We start from the raw sequence: 21,746 nt of genomic DNA, 5'->3' as shown, positions 1-21,746 counted from the left end.
GGGCGTTTCACGCCAGGGAGCTTCTGCCCTCCTGCCGCCCCGCGGGAGAGCCGCCGGCTGGCACCTACCTGCCGCGAACCTCTTCTTGATGAGGGAGAAGCGGTAGCCGGCGCCGACGAGCTCGATGTCGCAGCTGGAGAGCGTGCTGCCCTCGCTGGTGAACTGCACGGCCAGCGGGGCCGGGGCGCTCGGCCCCTCCGACAGCTGGAAGCGGGCCAGCAGAGAGCCCACGCCTGCGGGTGGAAAGTCCCGCACGAGTCCCTTAGGGGCCCGCAGGGCCACGCCGCGCGCCCCGCCGACGGGTTGGCACGCACTGCCCGCTCCCACGGGTGCACCCCGGCTGGCAGCAGCCCCCAGGAGGGGGCAGGAGGCGAACCCCCTCGTCCTGCCGCCAGGTTTGTACTTTTCGGACACCCTAGCGTGGGACGCGCATGAAGCACACGTGAGAAGTGACCCACGGGTTGCTGTAGCCCCCCCCCAGTGGGATGCAACACAAACGCAGGGAGGGCTGAGGGAGCGAGGGGCTTGGAGAGCAGCCGAACCCGCGCCCTGCGAGGTAACGCCCTCCGTGATGCCAAGCTCTGGCTGGCAGAGCCACGCCAGGGACGTGTCCCGGATTTTCAAGGCGCTTTGTGGGGTTTTCAACAGCATCGTCCTCAGCCAGTGCTGGCAGGGGTTGCTTTGTCTGGACTTGGGCGCAGACAAGAGAAAGAGGCCAAGGTCTGAGTGCAGCATTCATCACTAACAACATGCACGTTTGTGGGATTACCTCCATTTTCTGACTTCTGAGAGATATCGGGGATCTTCCACAATATCCTCTGCTGTTCAGCGTTCCTGCAAGCAGAGGAAGAAGAGCGTTTCTGTAGGAACCAAGTCGCTCCCGAGGCCGCATCTGAAGGCTGCTAAAAGCCACGTGCGCCGGGCCCCAGTGCCGCTCGGCGGAGCTGCGCCTTCGGGAGCGAGGCCCCGGGCCTGCCCTGAGCAGAAAACACCGTGGCCCTCTGCAGAGCAGAGCTACGTGCCCCGTCCTACGGGACGAGGACGGGATTCGGTCCCGGCACCCCCCCAGCCCCCCCGGCACCCGTCGCAGAGGGCTCCTACCAGACAGCGGGCGGAAGCACGGCTTGCAGCTTGGTTACTCCTCCGTCGACGGGGACGAGGAACTGGACGTTGTTTAGAGCTACCGGTGTGGTCATTGCCTCTGTATTGTATTTGTAGTCAATGCGGAGGTCAGTGCTTGCAGGTTCACACCGCCAGCTCACTGCAAGGTTTAATGGAGTAGACTGAATACCCTGGGCAGATACCTTCCAAAATGACAGAAAAAACATTTAGTTTCCGTAGGGGTGAAGGGAGAAATCCCATTTTACAGACGCAGCGATTGCAATGTGTTTCAGAGGAGGCAACGCCTTGCATTCACACCGCAAGTGCGCACGGGGCTCAAAATCTATCGACACACGGAGGGGATCCCAGGACAGCACGCCCCCACCTCCTGCTACCTTCATGCTGCACTAGGGTACACCGCCCCTCGCGCCGACAGGCCAAGCACACGTTTTTGGCAGAATTTGGCGTGGGCAGAAGCCGTACCTGGTACTTGAGCATGTCCACATTGTAATAGGTGGCTTGCGGTTTCTGTTCCGATACCTTCTTTAGGTGCGTCATCAGGTTTGGCATGTTGACCCAGAACTCCTTCGTGCTGGCGTCGCTCTGCGCACTGTCACTGCGAGCAATTAACGGAATTAATTATAATTAGGGGGGGGTTAACCCTTTCCGTAAGCCGCCTCCACAGCAGGACACAGCCGTCCATAGGCTGTGGCCAGGTTTAATCCCGTGCTTACAGAAACACCGCGTCCCCCCCTGTGCATCTCTGCCTGTGCTCAGGTGCCTCAGGGCAGGCACCGCAGAAGCATTTTGTGAGCAGAAAATGAGCAAAGCCCAGGAAAGGGCTTGTTCCTCTCTGCTGCCTGGCAAAGGGGCTGCGCTCAGAGCAAAAACTCTGGCCAATATTTAGGGGCTGAGAGTCTCCTCCCCAAAACCTGCCCAGGCCCTGGGGAGGACAGAGACTTCCAGCACGTGTTTTTACGAGCGCCCTGCTCTCGCGGAAAGCCGCCGTGCCCTGCCTGGGTGTAAGAGCCGGCGGTGTGGGACCTACCAGCAGAGGAGCTGGGGGTTTGGCAGGACGTGCTCCAGCCGGTTGTAGTTCAGCACGCGGAAGGTGAGCACCGCCGGAGCGGGGTTGTTGGCAAAGTGCCGGGTGATGCCCGCCGGGAACGACAGCACCATCTCCCCCGTGATCTTCACGATGCACCTGCAGCGCCGGGCACAGAGACCCGGGGGAAGAAAAGGGGGGGCTCGAAATGCAGCACGGGGGGGACGGCGAGGTGACAGCCCCCCCTTCCCAGCCGGGACCCCCCTCCCTGGACAGGCACCCAGAGCCCCCTGGTCGGCACCTACTTGCTGGGGTCGGCCCCTTTGAAGTACGCGTTGACGGTTTCGGTGAAGGCGGCGGCGACGGGCAGGGTGTCCTGCGCCCCCATGGTGAGCGGGCTGGGGCCCCGCGAGGAGCCTGCAACAGAGCAAAGCCTCCGCTCGCTGGGGCAGGGGGGGCCACCGCTCCCACCCCGCTGCACCGCTCAGAACCGAGCCCCGCACGGGGCTTTGGGGGCAGATATTTAAAAAAATCCCCCAGGCTTTGGACGAAGCTTTAACGCCATTACGTGATTATTTCCCCCCCACACCCCGAAATGAGCAAAGAAAACAGATGAGCAGGAGCACAGGGCACCGGCAGCCCCGCACGGCGGGCAGTGCAGGGTGGGTTGGGCATTTTGAGGGTCCTGGGTCCCCCCTGGAGGGGCTGGGAAGTTTGGTTCCCCATTCACAAGGGAGCGGGATGCTCGCTGCCTTTTCCCTGCAGCAGGCGCTGCTTTCCAGGCTAGACCCTGATGCAAAGGGCGCCGCCCGAATCCTGCCCGCAGGACCCCCGTGCACGTCCCTCTCCTTGCATGCATCCACACGAGATGCTGCCGCCCGCCCTGCATGCCTGGAAACCCCATGTGTGGCTCCACAGGCTGCAAAGCCATCAAGGCTGCAACATTTCGTGGTGGGTTGCAGAAGGGGCATCGGTGTGAGGGGCTGCCCGAAACCCTGAGGCGTGCCGGCAACCCCACCATCACCGAGGGCAGCGCAAACACGAGCTACCAGCATGCGGAGTGCTTGTTTCTGCCCCAAAACATCAGCCCCAGGGGAGCTTCTGGTCCCCTACTCGTGGTCCAACATGCCCAGCTCGGGTGCACCACCACCCCCCGGGCTGAGCCTTTGGGACCAGAGCACGTCCCCAGGAGGTGGCGGGGAGCGGGTGCTGCCCACGAACCGCAGCCCTGCCGGCTCCAGCGTGCCCCCAGCGAATTTCTGCAATGCACCATCCTGCAACGCTTTTTAAAATATCACTGCCTGTACATTAGCTAAACGCAGGGGTTGTTTTGCCCCCCAGAATAGATCGTAAGTAATGGAAAAGGGCAAAATGGGCTGATTCGGAGTGGTTTCACTCGCAGCATGCTCCCATGCAAGCTCCCAGCGCAGGCTGCAGGCACGGCCGTGCGGCGACCCTCGCCAAGACGCCAAGCGAGCGGGCTGCTGCGAGCTCATGCTTTCCTCGGGAGGCTGTCCTCGGCAATAATCCCCTCTTCTCCACCTGCTGCTCCCCTGCTGTCGGGGGGTGTGTGTGTGTTTGCTGGCTGCTGGCCCTGCCTTGCGGCTTGGCTCTGTGGCACTGCGGGTGCCCTGCGAGTCAGGTACGGGGTTTGGGTAGGGAAGTCAGGGTTCACACAGTCCCCTGGGAGAAGCACCCCTGCCAGCTAAATTACACTCTGGGCTTTGACAGATTAATTGTGAAAGAACACGGCACCGCAGCCGACGATCCCGCACGCCCTACAAAGACCCCAGGGCAGGCAGCGCGTTACCGCACGGAGCCAGCGCTGCTCCCTCCCCGCGGCACGGGTCAGCCCTCTCCAGTGCCGGCATTTTCCTTTCAGAGGTCTAACGCAGCATGGAAGGGTGTTAAAAATTAATGTAGCCGCACATCTCCCTCTTGGTCATACATCTTAAAAGACCCAGGAGAATACATTATTTCAGCCCTGGCCTGGAAGAAATGATGCTCAGCGAGTGCCAGCGCGCCCGGCACGTCCATCACGCACAGAAACCCCCCTAACAAACACTGCTAGACGTGTTCACGTCCCAAGCACACCATTTGCCTTCAGTTCATTTTTTTTTTTTCCTCTTGGAAAAAAGGTGATGAGCTGAGCAGGGACAGCTTACGCCAGCGGAGGCCTCACGGACCCGCGAGGAAGCAAATCACCACGTCCCCAAACCCGGCTCTGCGCCAACCGCACACGTCCTGGCCCCGGCATGGAGCGAGGGGGCTCTCTGCACCCGTACAGAAACACCCGGGGGTCAAAACCACCCCGACCGCTGCAGGAACCAGGGCGAAGGCTTTGGGAGGTGCTGGAGGTGCTGCCCAGCACCACATTTCAGCAGGGGAGGCAGGAGGAAGGTTTCTAGGCAGGCAGCTGCCTTGCCGTGTAGTTATGATTTTGGGGGAGAGGAAAAAAAGAAATCCCCCTGAATATGCACATGCCACCTGCAAAGCGATGGAGGCAGCAAAAAGAGGATTTGAGGAGTGAAAGGTCCAGTTGCTGTGGGTCAGGCAAACACGTGTAGGGGCTCGGTGGGGTGAGCAGGGCTGGGTGCCAACGGGGCGAAAGGAGGGGGCAACCCCGAGTCCATCTGGGCAGGAGCAACGGGAAAAACCTCCCGAGAAATCCTGTGGCTGCAACTGGCATGCAGGGCTCTCAGCCCCCTCCACCCTTCCCCAGGAAAACCCCTGTATTATTCTAACGAGTTCAGAGCCTAACCATTTTTGTTTCTTTTTTTAACACGAAGTTTTAATTCAAAAAGAGAAGTACAAATCTCTCCACTCTAAGCCCTAACATTCTTTCCCAGCAGCTTGCGAGACAGTTCTAGTTTAAGCACGTGCTGTGCTTTTTGGTTACTGCTTCAGGAGTTGCTTTTAGAAACATTTCATTTTGGCAAAACATCCCGGTAACACAGAATAAATCCACCTTTGGGGCTCGGGGCACAGGCGCTGGGTTCATTTGCCGTTATCTGTTGGGAACGTGGCACCTGAGCCCGTGATTTTTGGCCTGAAAACAGCCAGACCCCTGAGCGCTGGGTGGCTTTTACAGAAACGTGACATTTCCCTTACTTTTCCCTGCACAAAGGTGGGGAATAGAGGCGGTGGCATGAAGCCACCACGAGCAGCCCTCACCCAAGGAAACGCAGCTCTTCTGGAGTGTCCAGAGGAGCATCACCAGCGCCGCATCACAGCATTTTGAGCATAAATTACCCCATGGTCCACAAACACTTTGATCATAGCAAAAAAACAAACCAAACCAAACAAACCCAACCTACAGAAACACTGCCACAACGAACTGCAGAAATCCAGATACACCAGCCAAAAAAAAAAACACGTTCAAAACCATTCATATGTAAACCCACAGGTGAACCTGCCACGTGCTCGCAGGGTCGCGTGCCCGACCGAGCGAGGAGGAGGAGGAGGGAGCGCCGTGGGGACGTGCAGGCTCAAAGGCGGCTGCTGCGTGCCCTGTCCTGCCTCGTTCCATCCTCCCTGAGCCCCAGAAGAGCTCCCGCTGCACGGACAGACAGACGGACCCTGGGGACAGGAGCCCAGGGAGGGCTTAGCTGGAAAATGCAAAACTCAACCGAGCGTCGGAAGGAAAGGGCCCAGCAGCAGAAGGGAAAGGCGAGGCCGAGGGGAAGGAGCTGAGCCCTCGCCAACGCTGCCTGCACGTGCCCGTGCTCCGGAGTCTTGCTCCCATGCGCTCGTTTCTGTGTGCTGGGGCACATTTAATGAACCACAGAGCTCAAAGGCAACCGAATCGATGTGATGAGCCAAAAAAAAAAAAATAAATAAGAATTGCTGTCAGTTTGTGAGCATTTCTAAACACCTGGCCTTGTCCTGGACTCGTCCGAATTTACCGCCTGGTGAAGCCCTGCTGGCAAGGCGGGCAGCAAGCGATTCGGGATGGCTTCGCCCCGCCGGGTCTCTGCGGGCGCAAGGCCATGCCGCGGGGCAGGCGGGGACCCCGCTGCAGGGCCTGGGGGCTGCGGGGCCGGGCGGTGGTGGGACGCCCCGTGTCACAGCCCGACGGGGAGCCCAGCCCCGCAGCCCCCGCACCCTGCAGCCGGCAGCGACGCCGAGCTCCCCGGGGGGCTCCGTGCCCAGCGCCCTGCGCTTCCCGCGGGGTCCCAGGCGGCTGGCGAGGGCGCGGGAGGTTTCAGAGCACTTGGCGTTCAGCCCAGGTCTCAGAATTTTTTTTTATTTTTTTTATTTTTTTTTTCCAAAATAAATAAGATGATTGGCAGAAATCGAACCCAAACGGTGGCAGCTGGCCGCAGCACCTCGCAGCCACCCGGGCTGGAGCCTTCGGAGGAGCCCGGGGGAGCGAGCGGGAGCGGGGGGCGAGCGGAAGGCGGCGTGCTGTGCGCTACTTACCTTCGAAAGTCAAATAAAACTTTCCTCTGTCAAACCAAACGAGGGAAGGCTGTTCATTCTCTGTGTGGCCGGGAGTTGAAGCGGGATGGGGAAGGTTCAGGAGAGGGAGAGAGAAGGACACAGAGTGAGTCACGGAGCAGGACATTCGTCTCGCTACGGGGCGGGGAGCGGCACCGCAAGCCAAGCGTGCGGGGCAGGGAGCGGGCGCAGGCACTCTGGGTTTTGCTCGGAAAACAGAAAGCAGGAAGCAAAGCTATGGAAGCCCAGATGGAAGGGAATTTTTGCCCACTTAAAAACGATTTTTTTTTTTTTTTTGGTTTTCTCTTTTCTGTCTACGGGTGGAGTGGACGAGGCTCCCCGGCCCACGGTCCCAGGGATGTCGCCGGGGTCTCGCTTCCAGCCTCAGTGCCGGGGGCAGCGCGTGCAGCAAAACGCAGGTGTGTGTGCGTGCATTTTGGGACACGCCACTTCTGCAGAACCACGTGTACGCAGGGCAGGAGATGCCTAACTGGGATTTTCCCATTTTCACCAGATACCTGCGCTCACACCACCCAAAAACCACTGGAGAAGGATCAGCGCTTGGCACCGGGTGCTGCTGCAACAACCCTTCACTTCTGAATTTAGGAGGCGATGGCGTGGCACCTCTTGGTGCTGTCTGTCACCGAGAAGCCACCGGCGTGCCCACTTTTAGGCCGGATTCCCCCAAAGCGCACCCGCAGGCGTCTGACGGCGCCTTGCCGAGGTGGGCAGCGTGCCACCGAGAGCACTCTCTCCTGATGACGCGGGCAGAAGACACGCAACGAAGAGCAAAAAAAAAAAAAAAAGAATGCGAAAACGAGTCCCCAGCGAAATCAAGCAGCGCGTCTGTCCACAAGAACACACGGAGAAGAATTTTAACGAGAAAAATAATTGCAGGCTCGCTGGCACAGACATAACAGCGCCTTTCTCCGCAGTCAATGACCGCACATGCAGCCCCGACGGAAGCACACCAGCACAGCACGAGGGACACGTAAACGAGGCGACAGCTCCGAGCGCGCCGGGACGAACTCTGCCGGTTTTGCCCCTACAAAAGGGGAGGCCGGGAGCGTGGTGCTGGCCGTGGGCATCCCGGGGGGGAGCCATAGGGCCACTGGGCCCCCGACCCGCTGCCGTGCACCGCCTGCCCTCCTGCCCACGCGGCCCCTATTCTGCCTCCTGGCTTCTCCTTATCTTTTTCCTCTTTCTGCGTGAAGAAATCATAAATGCAAACACTGCCTCCTCCGCCGTGGAGCAAGGGGAGCGTTGCACCGGTGCTCGCCCGGCACTGGTCACCCTGGGGACACAGGGGGTGCTGGGGTGCCCCGGGGCTGCTCATGGGGCTCGGGGCTGGGGCACCCGCTCTGCACTGCCACCGCTTTTCCCTGGCCATGCAGCAGGCGCAGAACAAGCCGTTACAAAACACGGAGAGGCGGCTCTGCTCACAAAAATAAAAAAGGGAAAACACGTACATTTAAAAGCGAGTGCCTGACCGGCTTATTTCATGCTCACCCTATGGGAAAATCCACCCAAGCCCTGGCAGGGCAGAGGCTGCCGGCCTCACGCACAGCCTGAATTTCACAGCACCGTCTCCAGGCTTCCTTAAGCCCCTTACCCTGCCCTCAGCCCGGCTCTGCCCTCCACCACCGCCTCCGTCCTCCCACCACAGCCTCCGTCCCCCCACACTCCCCGCAGCGGCCGTGCCCACCGCCGGGTCCCCCAGAACCCACGGCCAGCACCCCGGGCACACGGGCTGCTGGCAGCGTGCTATCCGAGCAGTGTGCTGTAACGGGGACCGACGGACACAGACCGGAGAAACACCCGCGGCACCTCCAGGGTGAAGCAGCCGCGGGACGGAGACACAGCTGGGAGGCTCCAGCCTCCCTCGGGGCTGCGGTGCCGCCGTCCCCGACAGCCTCGTATGGGGGTGTCCCATGGGAGTGCCTCACGCCATGGCCCAGCACGTACAGACCCGAGCAAATCTGCTTTTTTTTGTTGTTTTTGTTTTGTTTTTAAAGAGTTTTTGGGCTCCAGCTTCCCTCCCTAGCGGCCAGCCTGCCTCTTCCGCGAGCGCCCCCGGCCGCTGCCAGCCTGCAGCAGGTGGCACGTCGGGATGTCCCCCGCCGAGCGCATCAACACATCAGGGCAGCAAACAGGAAAAAAATAAAATAAAAGGGAGCGGGGGGGCGATTCTGATAGAAAATGGAGCTGCAGGAAGCGGGGTGCAGGCGGGACGGCAGCGGGGACGGAGGCAGAGGCGCGGGGGGGGAGCCGGCAGCACCCAGAGCGTGGGGACCTCGGAGCTGTCAGCCAGACGCCGACTGCCTGCATCGACTGCCTCGCGCCACACCAGGCACCCGATGGGTTTGGCAAGAAATGTGGTTTTTTTTGAGGAGGTTTCCTCCAGAAGCAGCACCTTGTTGTGATGTAAGACGTGCGAAGCTCAGGGTTTTGAAGGGCCTTTGCCAAGATCCCGTTTCCCACTCCCACTTTAACGGGGGCTCGAAGGGGCTGAGCGGTGATCGCTCCCTGGGTCCCAGCATCGGGCTTCCAGCCCCCTCCCCTCCAGGGTGTGAGCAGCTCCCCCAAAAAGCTTGTTTTGACCAAATTTACAGACCGCAAGCACGTTTTCCGCTGCATTCCGCTCGGTGATGACCTCTACCCTCACCACACGTATTTTGCACAACTTTTGGGGCTGACAGGAGGAGAAAGCTTCCCTGGCAGCATCGCCCCGGTGGGCCGCTGCGCCCACCTCCAGTCCCTTTTTGCCTTTCAAAACCTGATTAAAACGAGCAAACGTGAAACCAAAGACCAATCTAGCAAATCGAAAGGGCTCGGGGCTCTTTCAAGGCTGTTTGGAGGTAGGAAAGGTGAAAGAAAAGCAGTGCTGGAGTTTGTTGTTTTTTTTTTTTTTTTACCAACTGTGGGAGTGGTGGCTGCACTCAGGGAATTGGTGGAAGATATGGAAGAAGTACTTTCAGCACGGGCTAAAGGTGCTATCGGAGGAGGACTGGATGAGTGAATAGGAGGGCTAAAAGGCCTGGACTGTAGAAAAACATAAAATAACACAAGGTTAAAGGAAATATGCACAGAACATTCACGTATAACAACCAGAAGCTTGTGCTGAAGATGTGACCCCTGTGTACCCCAAGGCAGGCTGCTCCCCGGTGGACCCGGTGCCTCCCTGCCAGGTCGGTGCAAACCTGAGCGACTTCAGTTATTTGATGCGGAGACATTTCCTTCTAGATCCAGGAAAAATGCAAATAAAATCCTCCACTGCACGGCTCATTAGAGAGCAGCAGGGCACCACAGCACCAGGGAAATGTTGGGTGCCTTTAATGTAACCGGTATCGGGAAGAGAGCCGTGCCAATCGTGCCCATGCACCTTCACTGGGTCTCCATGGCTCCTTTTGGGATAATTTTGTACCGTAACACCCATCCAAAATTCCTTGCTTGCACTGGCCCCGAGCAGGGAGGAGCCCAGCGCCCCGGCTGCAGCACGGCCACGGGGAGCCCGCCCTGCCGTCCCCATCCCCGCTCTCTGTGCTGCTTCGTGTCCAAACCCACCCCTTTTTGCACAGGAGCAGCAGCTTCGTGCCCGTCCCAAACCCGCTAACCCTGCGCGAACCCTGGGAAACAGCCCCCAGCTCGCGTGCCCCCTTTTCCCTCGTGTGCCTCGTTTCGTAACTCGGAAAGCTCCAGCCAGCCCCTGACCCCAAGCCGCAGCGCGGCACCTACCAGGTCAGCGACGGCAGGCTTGCCGGGGGGCAGCTTGGGCCGGGAGGGGGGCCGCGGCGGTGGGGGCGGCGGGGTGCCGCAGGCGGCCAGCGGCGTGCCGGGGCGAGCCGGGGACGAGGAACCTGCAACAAAGACAGAGATGTCAGCACCACGGCGGTGCCCAAACGCCGCTCCCCGGGAGCTGGTGTGGGCGGCGGGGAGGGGACGGGGACCGGGACCCACGGCATCCCCAAATGGCTGCTTCAGGGCAGCGGCTTTGCGCAGGACAGCCCCTCGCCCCATATCCAGCCCCATCCAGCCTCAATCCTTTCGGGAGCCCTGCAGCTCTGCCTGAGCAGGAGGAGATGATGCATCAAGACATTTCACCCCAGCGGCGGCTGATGCTGCCGTGCCAAGGGCTGCGGGAGAAGGCCCTGCTTCTCCTCCATCCTGCTGGCTTGCAGTAGAGATTTGGGCTCTTCCCGACTGCCCCGAGGCTTCGTGAGCTGCAAAACCACCACACGCCTCCGTCTGCCCCGGCATGGCTCCCGCAGCTCACAGGACCACCGCAGGGTCAGTCCTGCCCCGCAAAGAAGGGAAGCCTCGTGGGCATACCAAGAGGGATGGGGCTTTACCCCAGTGATGAAGAGGAAGGGCAGAAAGCGCTGGAGAGCAACGTTATGGGCTCTGCTGGGAGCAGAAAGCGTTTCCCAGCTGGGTAGAAGAGTTTCCATGAACATGATGGCGATGCCTTCATGGTCCATGCAGTCAGTAGTGGCTGTGACCATGCCACGAAGGCCGACCTTGTGCCATCAAACAAATTTGAACAGATGCTTAGCAGGACACCTGCTTTGCCGTGGGGGCAGGAGTCCCTCCTGGGTACGTTCAGCACTACTCGGAGCTGTGCGGCACAAGCGAAGGCTGCTGCAGCCCACGAGGAAAGGCAGCAGGGCGCTGCCGACCTGATCTGCGGGACCAGCGAGCAGCGCGGTGTTTGTCAGCAGCCTCCGCGAAGGCAAGCTCTGATGCGGAGGGACGTGTTTGGCCTGAGCAGACGCCAAGCTGACGTGTTTAGCTTTATTTCTCCTGCTTACAAGAGAAACAGCTCGCGGAGCTTTGGGGATGGTAGCTCTGATTCAGAAACCGTGAGAGCGAGACCTGTAGCAATCAGACCTAATGGCAGGCTGCTAAGAGAAGAGGGGCTTGTTTCAGCAGAGCAAGTCCTGGCCGTTCACATGAGCACCTCGGAAAATTAAGTCATTTTTATTTAGAAGCCTAATTTGGGTACCAAGTTGATTTTTTTCCCTCCTTGTCCACACGAAAGCCTAGCAAAAAGGGAGCTATTCAGGGCAGTAACCTAACAGCACTGAAGGGATGCCACAAGCTGGCTTTTGAACGCTCATCGCACCCAGAATCAGCGACGTGCCGTTAGTCCCAAGCCCTGCCAGGCGCCAGGTTCAGCAGGGGGATGCTCGCTCTCCACATTTTAGGGCCCTCTGGATGCTTTCTGTAGCAAAGACCAGGGGCACGGCCGTGTGGGCCAGCAGGACACCAGGAACCCATCCAGATGCCGCTCCCAGCCCTGCCGTGGTGGCACCACTGACCCCAGGCTCCTGCGTGATGCCAGGGCAGGAGGGGGCTGGGGGCTGGCCCTGCAGCAGAGCCCCCCAACAGCCTTGGGGCTGGACGCAGCAGCAGGGGCCTCCAGAAGGTGGAGAAGCCGGGAGCAGGAAAGGAACCTGGCCGGCACCGTGCACCCTGACCCGCTGCCACCTGAGGTGGCTTTCTGAAGGCTCGCACCAGCTTTGTGTGCGTATTTCAACCCCCAGCAGCCTTACAGTCTGCTTTACAGTCCGCTTTTCTGGCTTCTACATCCAGACCAGCTGAGGACCAGGTCCCAGCAGTCTGCAAAGCACACGGAAAGGAGCCAGAAGGCAAGTTTTAGCCAAGAGGTGAGGATCCTCTGAAGCAGGCGCTGCTACCCCGTGATCCCAGCCCCTGCCCTCAGAGTGGGGTTGCTCCATCGGTCCCCACACACGCAGCCGCCTTCGCAGCCCTGTCCTGCCCACCTCAGCTCATTCAGCACCGCTGTCACTGTGGCAGGGAGCACCAGAGGAGGAGGCTCAGCACGTCCTGCTGCCGGCCTCCTGGAGAGGTCCCAGCCCCAGCCAGGCCCCATGGGGCCACACCACCCCCCGCCAACACGTGGTGAGAGCAGCACAGCCAAGCCCTGCTGAGCACCACCACCAGCACCCATGGGTGCCAGGCTGGGGCCGTGCGACCCTGGGTAGTTTCTGCTCTGGGGGGTGGCAGCAGCACGGCCAGGCTGGGGGAGAGCAGGTGTAAGCTGACCCCACCACACAGACATTTATAATTAAGCAGGTGAAGCCAGGCAGGAAGCACGGGTCAGACAAAGCTGGGGGGGTGGTTTTTCCGAAACACACGCTCTGAAAGCCCTTTCTCCAACTGGGGCTGGGGCTTCACGCTCCCGCAGCCCGGGGCCGTGCAGATGGCAACTGCATTCACCCCTGTGCCCACTGCTGTCCTGGGGGGTTGCTCCTGGCAGCCCTGGGGTGATGGGGGACGATGAGCTGTCTGCCTGCAACACATTTTGTAAAAGCACCACGGTTCCAAGGCTTGCTTAGAAGTTGATTACCAGCTGGGAACGTTTCTTCCTTTGTTCACTCTGAAGCCTACAGCGGACGCAGCCACGAGCAACGCTTACGCCAAATGGTTTTAGGGGCGGTTACGCACACAGCGGGGGTGGGAAGGGCGGCTCGTGGGACACCGACAGCCCCCGAGCTTTGGGGAAGGCACAGCGGGGAGCACGACACGGGGGGCCGAGGGCAGCCAGGCACACAGCGGGTGGTGGGGGCGGCAGGGACGTACCGCTGGGGCTTCCCGCGCCGCTGCTGGCGCCCGGTCCGGGGGACGAGACCACCGTGCGGTAGGTGGGCGGCGGGGGGGGCGGCGGGGTCGCTCTCTGTCCCGGCCCAAAATCCTTGGGCGAGGTGGCCGGCTCCGCGTTCTCCTCTTTAGCGTGGGGCTGCTCCAAAGCCTTCTTCTGGAGCTCCTCCAGGCGCAGCGGGGACGGGAGGGCGCGGGGGGGCTCGGCCACCGGGCTGCCCGCTGCCCCCGCCGGGGGGGACGCCACCTTCTCCCAGGGCCTCGGCGCCACCGTCACGCTTTCCGGGGAGGGATCGGAAAAATTGACCCACTTGTCTTCCGTGTGCACAACCACGGACTTGGGGGACAGCACGGGGCCAAAAATGCTGTCCAAGTCATTGATCGACGGCACTTTGTCACTTTTGGCCTCGGCGGCTGGCTGGTCGCTTCCTGCGGTCAAAGCAGTCGGGTTTAGGCTTAGGGGGCTGCGGCACACCGGGGGGGGGGGCTCGCGCCCGCTGCTTTCTAGAGGGTTTTCCTACGAGCTGCCAGGACCGCGATGCAGGCACGAGTATCCACACCAGAACATGTGCAACGTGTAACAAGCCACACGGGACTGAAACACACACACTGCAGGGAAAGCATGCCGGCCCCTGCCTCCTGCAGGGCTGCCCCTGCCGGTCCCCTCTGCTCGCACCCTTCACGGCTGGCACGCAGCCCTCCTTACCTCTCGGCTACGCAGCAGCAGCACCAGTTATTAGAAGGTATTCAGCTTCCAGAAGACACTAAAGTTACGCACTCAACTCAAACGAAAGCTCTCTTGCGCACTCCGCTCATATATTTATATACAGGTCCATATAAATATATACACTTAGACATGCTGGTTGGACAGCGACAGTGCCGAGGGCATGCAGCACAGGGAAGCGACCACGTGGATGTATTTCAGCTGCGACCAGCAGCAGGTATAAAGGTACAAGGCTCTGCTCACTCACGGAGCCACCAGGCGGCTGTTAACGATGACACGTTAACGAGCACGGCAGCAGGACATGGCAGCAGGACACGGCAGCTCAGGCACACGCCTGCAGCACGGCGCGATGCTCCCCGGTCCCACCACTGCTCGGTTTGGTTGCTTTGGTCCCTGCCTGCAGCCCCGGGACACGGAGGGGCTGCACGCCGCAGCCGCTGGCCTTGGGGACATGCTGGCATGCCCAGCACAAGGGGATGGCCAGCCTTGTGCAGCATGGCTTCGAGGAGCAGGGGCGGCAAGTCCCCCCTGCAGGCATTCAGCAGGGTTTCAGGTGAGCTTTGCATTTTGCTCCCAGCAGCGACCAACAGCAGCAGCGTGGGGAGCAGAGAGCAGCAGGCACCCAGCCAGGGCGGTGCCGCCTGGGCTCAGCTCCTTGCAGCATCGCCCCGCACACAACAACCGCCGAAACAACACCAACGCCACGAGGAGGATGCGCAGGGGTAAATCCACGTCCGAAACGCAGCCGTCACACGGGACACCCTGAGGATGGGGGGGGGGAGGGAACCAGCCCCAGCAGCGCAGCCCCCACGGGTCCGGACGCGGCTGTGCCACAGCAGGCACTAGGAGCGGGGTGCCCGGCCTTTACCTGGGGCCACCGTCAGGGGCGAGCCGGTGCGTGGCGGCGTGGCCGGGACGTTCTTGGGTGGCAGCGGTGGCGGTGCTGCAAAGCAGAGAAGCAGGAGGTCAGGGGCTGAGCTGCCAGGGGCACCCACTGCAGGTACCTGTGTCCCATCCCACCGGGGCACAGCTGGAATAAATCCAAATGGCTGTGGGGGGGGGGGACCCGCTCCGTGCCCGGCTGAAGGCGGAGCAGCCCCAGGACATGGCACAAAAATCACAATAAAGGGTTCGCACAGCTTCTCCATCACCCCCCCCCCCCCCCCCCCTTGCACAGCTCTGAGCTGCTCTGCCAGCACGAGCTAGGGCCAGTGCCAGAAGTGGAAGGCTGGGTTTGTGCGCGTTTGCACTCCTTCATTTTCGGTCGACTTACTTCCAGTTGGAAAAGGTCTTGGCAGCTTCGGGGAGTCGGCGCTGCTGGGGGGCTGGATGGAGCCCCAGATCTCGGGCTGGTCCAGAGGAGCTGGGAAAAGAAAGCAAATAAATGCACGTGCAGAGGTGACGATACAAATAAATACACGTGCAGCGGTGATGATAAACGTGACTGTTTTCTTCCAAATACCAGAATCACGCAGATAAGGTGCATTCATCTGAGGCATGCAAAGACAGGAAACTAAATATTGACAGCAACCCCCCCTCTAATTAAAGACAGGGTTATTTCTGTAATGTTAGATAATTACAAGCCTGCCTGATTTTTAAACAGGACACGCAATTAGTTTGACAATCATGATGCTTGACAAACAAAACAATGCCATTTGTGTATTTGGAGGCTTATTGCATCGAGTGAAACATTGAATTAATTGCAGAGATCCTCTGGAATTTTAGGATGCGCAGAAAAAAAAAGCAACAGGTATTAAATAAAGAGATCCAACTATTCACAAAGATCGAGTGGAAAGCGCCACGACTCTCATTTGCTCATCACGTGCTGTTTTTCTTAGGCTACGCGCGAAGAACTGCACGTAGAGGTTGCTTTGAACAGGAGGTTTAACTGGAGCTGTTCTGAGGCCTGGCCCCAAGCCCCAGCTCTGCACACCCGTCCCCGTGCCCCACACACCATCCCCGTGCCCCACACACCATCCCCAACCCCCTGTGCCCTACACACCGTCCAGCTTCTGCTCCTCGAACGCCGACTCCAGCGGGGGCCCGAAGAGCGGTGCCAGCGCAGCGGGGTCCTCGGGGGGCTTCCTGCTGCAGGGGGACAGAAGGGAAGGGTGTCCTCAGGCTGGGGGCACAACACCGTGGTGGCCCCCCCAGCACGGCACCTGCGTGTTTTTCCAGCTTGTACAGGATTTAAATAACTCTCCTCAACAAAAACTCCGTAAGAATTGATGCTGAGTACAGGTGTGTCTGTTCGTGGGGAGTTTGTGTCCAGCTTGCAAAGCATACAGGTTGGGGCGTGGAGAACGGAAAGAAGAGGGGCAGCATCTAAAATCAGGGTGGTGTTACTATTTTGTGCCTCAATTCTGGGCGTTTTTGTTAAACCAAAGGTGGGCAGTGCCAGCCCTGCTGCCCCAGGCAGGAGCCACACCGCTCACCCCGCAGCCCTGCGGCAGCTGCCGGAGGTCCCACGGGCACGGCGCGCTCCCTGCCCCTTGCAGCCAGCAGTGCCAAGCATTCACCCCGCTCGTTTCAGCGCTGGAAGAAGGTGAAGGGCTGGGCTCACGAGCCTGAGACGCTGTAAGCCTGGTGCTGCTGCATCTCTGCTGAGCCTGCTGCAGGCAGGCAGTGACACTGAGCTTGGGGTGTTTTTCCAGGTTTGACCCAGCCTGGCACACACGCAGGAAGGATCAGAACCTGGAGGAGAAGGCTGATATTTCCCCCTTGGAACAATACTGCAATCACATGGTTGTGTACCAAGTTTTTTTTTTTTTTAATTACATCTGGGGGATGCATCTGATGGCAGCTGTAGGGGAGAGCTGCACTGACGGATGCTGAAATATGGGGCCTTTGGTGTTCTGGGGGGTGCCAAAGCAAGGTTTTGCACGTGCACAGGGTGTGTGCAAATACATACACACACATACAGCCTCCCTGTACTGACCTGCTGGGGTCCGGCGTGGGCGTGGAGCGCCGGGGCCGTGCGATTTCCTCACCTGTGCAGGGTGGGACAGAGCAGGATTAGAGCCGGTGCCCCCATCCCACATCACCCCCATGTCCCACATGCACCACGGCACCCCAGGCGTGCTGCTGGCACCCAGCACATGCCCTGCACCAAGCCTGCTACAGCAGCACTGGCAGAAAGGTCTGGCTTTAGTTATTATTTATTTATTTTTACAGAGGACAGGGCTAGCAGGCATTACTTCTGCTATGGGGCCCCCCAAGGATGTCCACGTGGCCCTCTTTAAGGGGACATTTGGGTGCCATCACTTCTGCCGTGACCACGTTAAAGCGAACCCACCTCTCCCCGCCTTTTAAAGTTAATTTATTTTAACCACCGGCACACTAATTACTGCTCTGGAAGGCTACAGGACATACTTACTGGATAAATTCCTCTTAATCGTCCCCTGGAATTAGAAACACAGGAGGTCAGTGGGGTGTGCGGGGACACAGGCACGTTGCCGCCGGCACCGAACGAGACCCACGGCAGCACAGCAATCAGGGCAGCATCGGCTAATACAACATTTGCTTTACGCGACTGAGACACCCACCTGCAGGTATGCCCCGGGAAGCCAGGTTTGCTCCCAGCACACTGGGGCAGACAAAGCCCAGCGGGAGGATTTGGAGCCCCTAAACCCATCACCTGGCAGCGCTGCGCCCGCAGCCACCCCGGCTGTAAACGGCTTACGTTCGTCATTTAAACCCAGCGGGTGCCCGGCAGAGGCAGCATCAAAACAAAATCCTCACCTCTGATGGACCACGGACTGATCCGAGGCAAATAACGCGTTTTCAGCGACCCGAATCCTCGCTCCCACCGCGCAGCACAGGTGCCTGCATGCAGTAGGAGCCCCCCCCAAACCCCTCCGGGAGGCCAGACGGGCACAACGCCCGCACCAAGGCCCGGCCAGAAGCAGCGAGCTGAGGGAGGGACGGAGGGAGCTTACCGGGCTGCGCCGCTGCGGTCAGCGAGAAGGGAGAGAGAACAGACACCTGGTGAGACACCGGGTCAGGGAGGGACGCCTGGTGCCACACCAAGCACCCGGGGCCCTGCGCACCCCTGGGCGGGAGCTGAAGAGGGGATGCGTTTCATTTTCCCCTGGGTTTTTCATTTTCCCCTGGGTTCTCAAGCAGCCGCACGCCAAGGCACAGGCATCTCCCTCTGTCAACTGAAACCACAGGGTCCACGCAGGCAGAGCTGACCCCAGAGCATTTTGGGGCTCCCCCATGCAGCACTACCCGTGCACATGCACCCCAGGAGGCATCAAACCCCACACCTGCCCTTTAATGCACTCGGACATGGATTTTTTTGGCAATGAAACCCTTTGGAACCCAGGGCTGGCTGTGCCGGAGCCAGCTCCCGCAGCAAGGCAGGAGCAGCAGGAGGGGAACCCTGCACCCCGAACAGCTGGGGTTGCCCCGTCTCAGAGCAGTCTCAAGCCAAGTCCTGGCGGGGATGGCGTGGCTGCTGCACCCAGTGGCACCACAGCAGGCATTCCTGCCTCCTGCTACGTGCTGGTGCACAAGGACACGCGCAGAACCCACCGGGACAACACTGTGCCCTCACATATCTCATCCAAAGCCAGCCCCAGCCCCTCCGCACAGAGCAGGGCCATGCCCCCCAACCACACACGTTCACAGCAAGCACAGCCGAGCTCTTGCTTAAGCATGCCGAGCTAAACCCGAGGGAGAGGGCCAATAACAAACGGCACGCCTTCCAAAACGTCAGGATTTGTTGCTCACAGTTCCCATCCCAGCTCTAGAGACATGCAGAGCAGGCGGCATGCAGGCAGAGCACAAGTCAAGCCTGTGCTAAAAGTGCAAGAAAAAAAATAATGTACATCTTACCGGGCTTTTCCTCTAAAAGAATACAGAAAAAAATATAATGAGAAAAGGTGTTTCTGTAAGGGGATGACAACAGCAGGCTGTGTGTACCCGAGGAGAAGCCCCAGGCATGCCGCTGGCAGGGCGCTGTGTGCTCAGGGAGCTGGGGGGGCTGTCCCGAGACACCACCCGAAGGGCTTCGTACTGCACCCAGAGGTGCTCGCCAGGGCCGAGTCAGTCTTAGCCCAGCACAGAGCTCCTGGTCACAGAAAGCTCCCAAAAACATCCCGGGAGGAGCCCTGAGCGGTGCCCCAGTGGCAGCCACCAGATCCTGCCCAGCCCCACCGCGTTCCTGGGGGAAGCACCAGCTTCTGCCAGGAGCTTTCCATGGGCTTGGCAACGCGGCACTGGTTTGGGAAGTGAGACTGATTTTGTTTCACCTTTACTTCTATTCGCAATTCGTTCACGCTTCACATGCAGGCTGGTTATAAACCCTGAACAGCTTCAGCTGGAAAGATGGAAAGACACTAGAGCCCACGCTGAAGCCCACAGAAAACACAAAACCCACAAATCTTAACCCAGCTAAACAGATTGGGATGAGATGACAAATCCCAACAAGCCTTAGGAGAATCAGCAGCTATCAGCGTTTGCAGCAGGGAGGAGACAGGGGACAGGTACCGTTCCCTTCAGACACCCCTTGGGTAGGGAGTACCCTTTAGCATCTTACAGCAGCACTACAGAAACCCCGCAGATGTGCTCCCTGAGCTAGGGATCAGGGCAAGCATCAAACGATTTATGTCCTGAATGACAAACTGGGGAGAAGAAGAAAAGCAGGGCACACGGTGCCAGGATCTGGGGAGCCTGGGAGGGCTGTGCCAGCCAGCGGCGCTCCTGGGACCACCCCAATAAACCCCCGGCGCTGCTCTGCACCGAGCAGACCCCACTGATCAGGGCACGAAGCCAACCTTCCCCACTCGCACCCCAGGAAGAGGAACCCTGGGCTCGAACACACTGAGCACTCCTGCTTCCACAGCCAGGGAAAAACCCGGGCACAGGGCACTCACCACGGGCGATGGAGAAAGCGCGATGTTGCCTACGGACGCCTTCAGCTCGTCCACCGTCGCCGCGCTCTTCAGGATGTCTTTAGCCTGCAGCGGCTTGATCTTGATGTTGAACTTCTTGTGGGCCTCCTCCTCCTCCTCGGACTCGCTGGAGGAGTAGAAGTGCTTTCCTCTGGTGGGTGCAGCGCAGCTAAGGAAGCTCCGGGCTGCAGGGGACGCGGCCGCGCAGCAGCACCGCGGCGTGCCGCAGCCTTCCCAAAGGCAAGCCTTGGCCTTGGAGCAAGGCACGGGTTCAGGAGCACCCCTGCATGTCAGCAGTGATTCAAAAAGCTCGCATCTCACTGAAAAAACGTGGATCAGGCATTCCTGAAATGCTCATCCCTAACCGGGATGGCAGGAGCAGCAGCAGGGACAACCCCTCCCGCTGTGCCGATTTCTGCGCTGACGTCCTGCTGCACCACGTGTGGGCAGAGAACACGAAAATCGGGGCTGGCAAGGATGAAGCGGAGATGGAGCCTGGGCATCCCCCCCCGGGCCGATGGGGACGGCGTCCTTCAGCAGCAGGAGAGGGAGAGTTCTGGTTTCCCACCCACCTCCTGCAGCTATGAGCAGGACATCAATTTCCTCCATCTCCTACAAGCTCAGCACACGGACTGTGAGCACGGGCTGCATCCACACTCCCTTGCCCCTTAGCAGGGACATGTTAGGGACCCAGAGCATCCCAAAAAGCAGAGCATATGGGATCGGCCAGCGCCCACCGCTGTGCTCCTCGTACCACAGCAGGGACCAAAGGCAACCAGAAACTTTCTGCTCTGCTGCCTCGGGCAGTGCTCTGGGGGAGCTGGATCTGGCTGCAGAATAACAGCTCAAAGGAGAATAAAAGGGGAGAAATAAAAAAAAAAAAAGTCAGTGGCCTGTCTGTGAAACCCAGCTCATCTTACGGTTTTGCCAGCCGAGAGGCTGAGCCCACAAAGGATATAGCCTGGCTCCTCGGGCCGGATGCTGTATCCCTCCTCGTCGAGCTCCGGGGAGTTCTGCATGGGGCACAACACGCGGAGGGTCAGGGCCACGGCCGCCGGGAGCTGAGGCTGCCCTTCGCTCCTGCAGCGAGCGGCGCTACCCGGGGCTGCAGCACGGCACCCGCTGGGGCACTGAGCAAGCCAGGCCCGTGGGTTGTTTTTTTCCCACCCCCCTCCATGCTTTTTTTTTTTAACCCAGGTTTTTCTCTGGGAAGCCTTAATGTCCTCCAGACAGCAGTGCTCTCCTCAGGGTGACTGGCACCGGAGCCACCTGGTTCCTGGATGGGATCATACAGCCTAATTAACGCGCAAATGCAAACGATGTCTCAGGGCAAGGGCAGGTTTCCCTGCACAACTCTAACACCACCTCCAGAATCACTATTTTCATGGTGTATTTCCCACAGTGGGGCTGAGACCCCGGGGCATGAGGACACGGCCCTGCACACCCACAGCCGCCCAGGAGCCAAACCCACAGCACACACGCACACAGCCCCGCGGGACGAGGGGCCCTCGGGCACTTACGTATCTGTCCCAGTCGATCTCCGCATAAAATCCATTGGGGGCTCCATTACTTTTCTTCTGCAACACAGGGAAAAAACAAGATTTCCACATTTTAAAAGCAAGGAAAACAAGATGACCGCGGCACACCTGTGTTTGTGCGTCTGACGCTGGGACCACAATGTGAGCACCGTGGCCACCTGTGCAAGCGGAGCAGGGCCCTGACCTGCCCAGCACCAGCTTGCTTGGAGCCACCGCTGGCCGAGCACGTGGCATTTCTGGAGGGCAAGAAGCTCAACGAGGGCAGCTCTGTGCCCCTGCCCAAGCTGGGTTTGTGGCTCGCCACGAAACCACAGCAAGCGGCTGCAGCCGACAGGGCACGGTGAGCTCTTGCTGCTCCCAACACAGGGCCCTGGGCATCC

The 21,746-nt window shown here is 59.7% G+C and overlaps 1 protein-coding gene across 1 annotated transcript in view; it reads right to left on the bottom strand.

The window, feature by feature from the left end:
- Positions 1 to 21,746, bottom strand: part of SGIP1 (SH3GL interacting endocytic adaptor 1) — a 47,790-nt gene that overhangs the window by 5,137 nt on the left and 20,907 nt on the right. Inside the window, exons 6-24 of the mRNA XM_067001312.1 lie at positions 21,349 to 21,405; positions 20,787 to 20,841; positions 19,811 to 19,986; positions 18,771 to 18,782; positions 17,308 to 17,332; positions 16,870 to 16,921; positions 15,934 to 16,019; positions 15,205 to 15,294; positions 14,800 to 14,874; positions 13,190 to 13,636; positions 10,322 to 10,443; positions 9,502 to 9,628; positions 6,569 to 6,628; positions 2,452 to 2,563; positions 2,150 to 2,305; positions 1,585 to 1,717; positions 1,102 to 1,304; positions 770 to 834; positions 69 to 233 (exon numbers count right to left, since the gene is read on the bottom strand). Coding sequence (XP_066857413.1) covers positions 69 to 233; positions 770 to 834; positions 1,102 to 1,304; positions 1,585 to 1,717; positions 2,150 to 2,305; positions 2,452 to 2,563; positions 6,569 to 6,628; positions 9,502 to 9,628; positions 10,322 to 10,443; positions 13,190 to 13,636; positions 14,800 to 14,874; positions 15,205 to 15,294; positions 15,934 to 16,019; positions 16,870 to 16,921; positions 17,308 to 17,332; positions 18,771 to 18,782; positions 19,811 to 19,986; positions 20,787 to 20,841; positions 21,349 to 21,405 — 2,218 coding nt within the window. The remainder of the gene's footprint in view (positions 1 to 68; positions 234 to 769; positions 835 to 1,101; positions 1,305 to 1,584; positions 1,718 to 2,149; positions 2,306 to 2,451; positions 2,564 to 6,568; positions 6,629 to 9,501; positions 9,629 to 10,321; positions 10,444 to 13,189; positions 13,637 to 14,799; positions 14,875 to 15,204; positions 15,295 to 15,933; positions 16,020 to 16,869; positions 16,922 to 17,307; positions 17,333 to 18,770; positions 18,783 to 19,810; positions 19,987 to 20,786; positions 20,842 to 21,348; positions 21,406 to 21,746) is intronic.

Source organism: Anser cygnoides, chromosome 8, assembly GCF_040182565.1.
Source record: "Anser cygnoides isolate HZ-2024a breed goose chromosome 8, Taihu_goose_T2T_genome, whole genome shotgun sequence".
Classification (NCBI taxonomy): Eukaryota; Metazoa; Chordata; class Aves; order Anseriformes; family Anatidae; genus Anser; species Anser cygnoides.
This window is presented reverse-complemented; position numbering and strand designations above follow the sequence as displayed.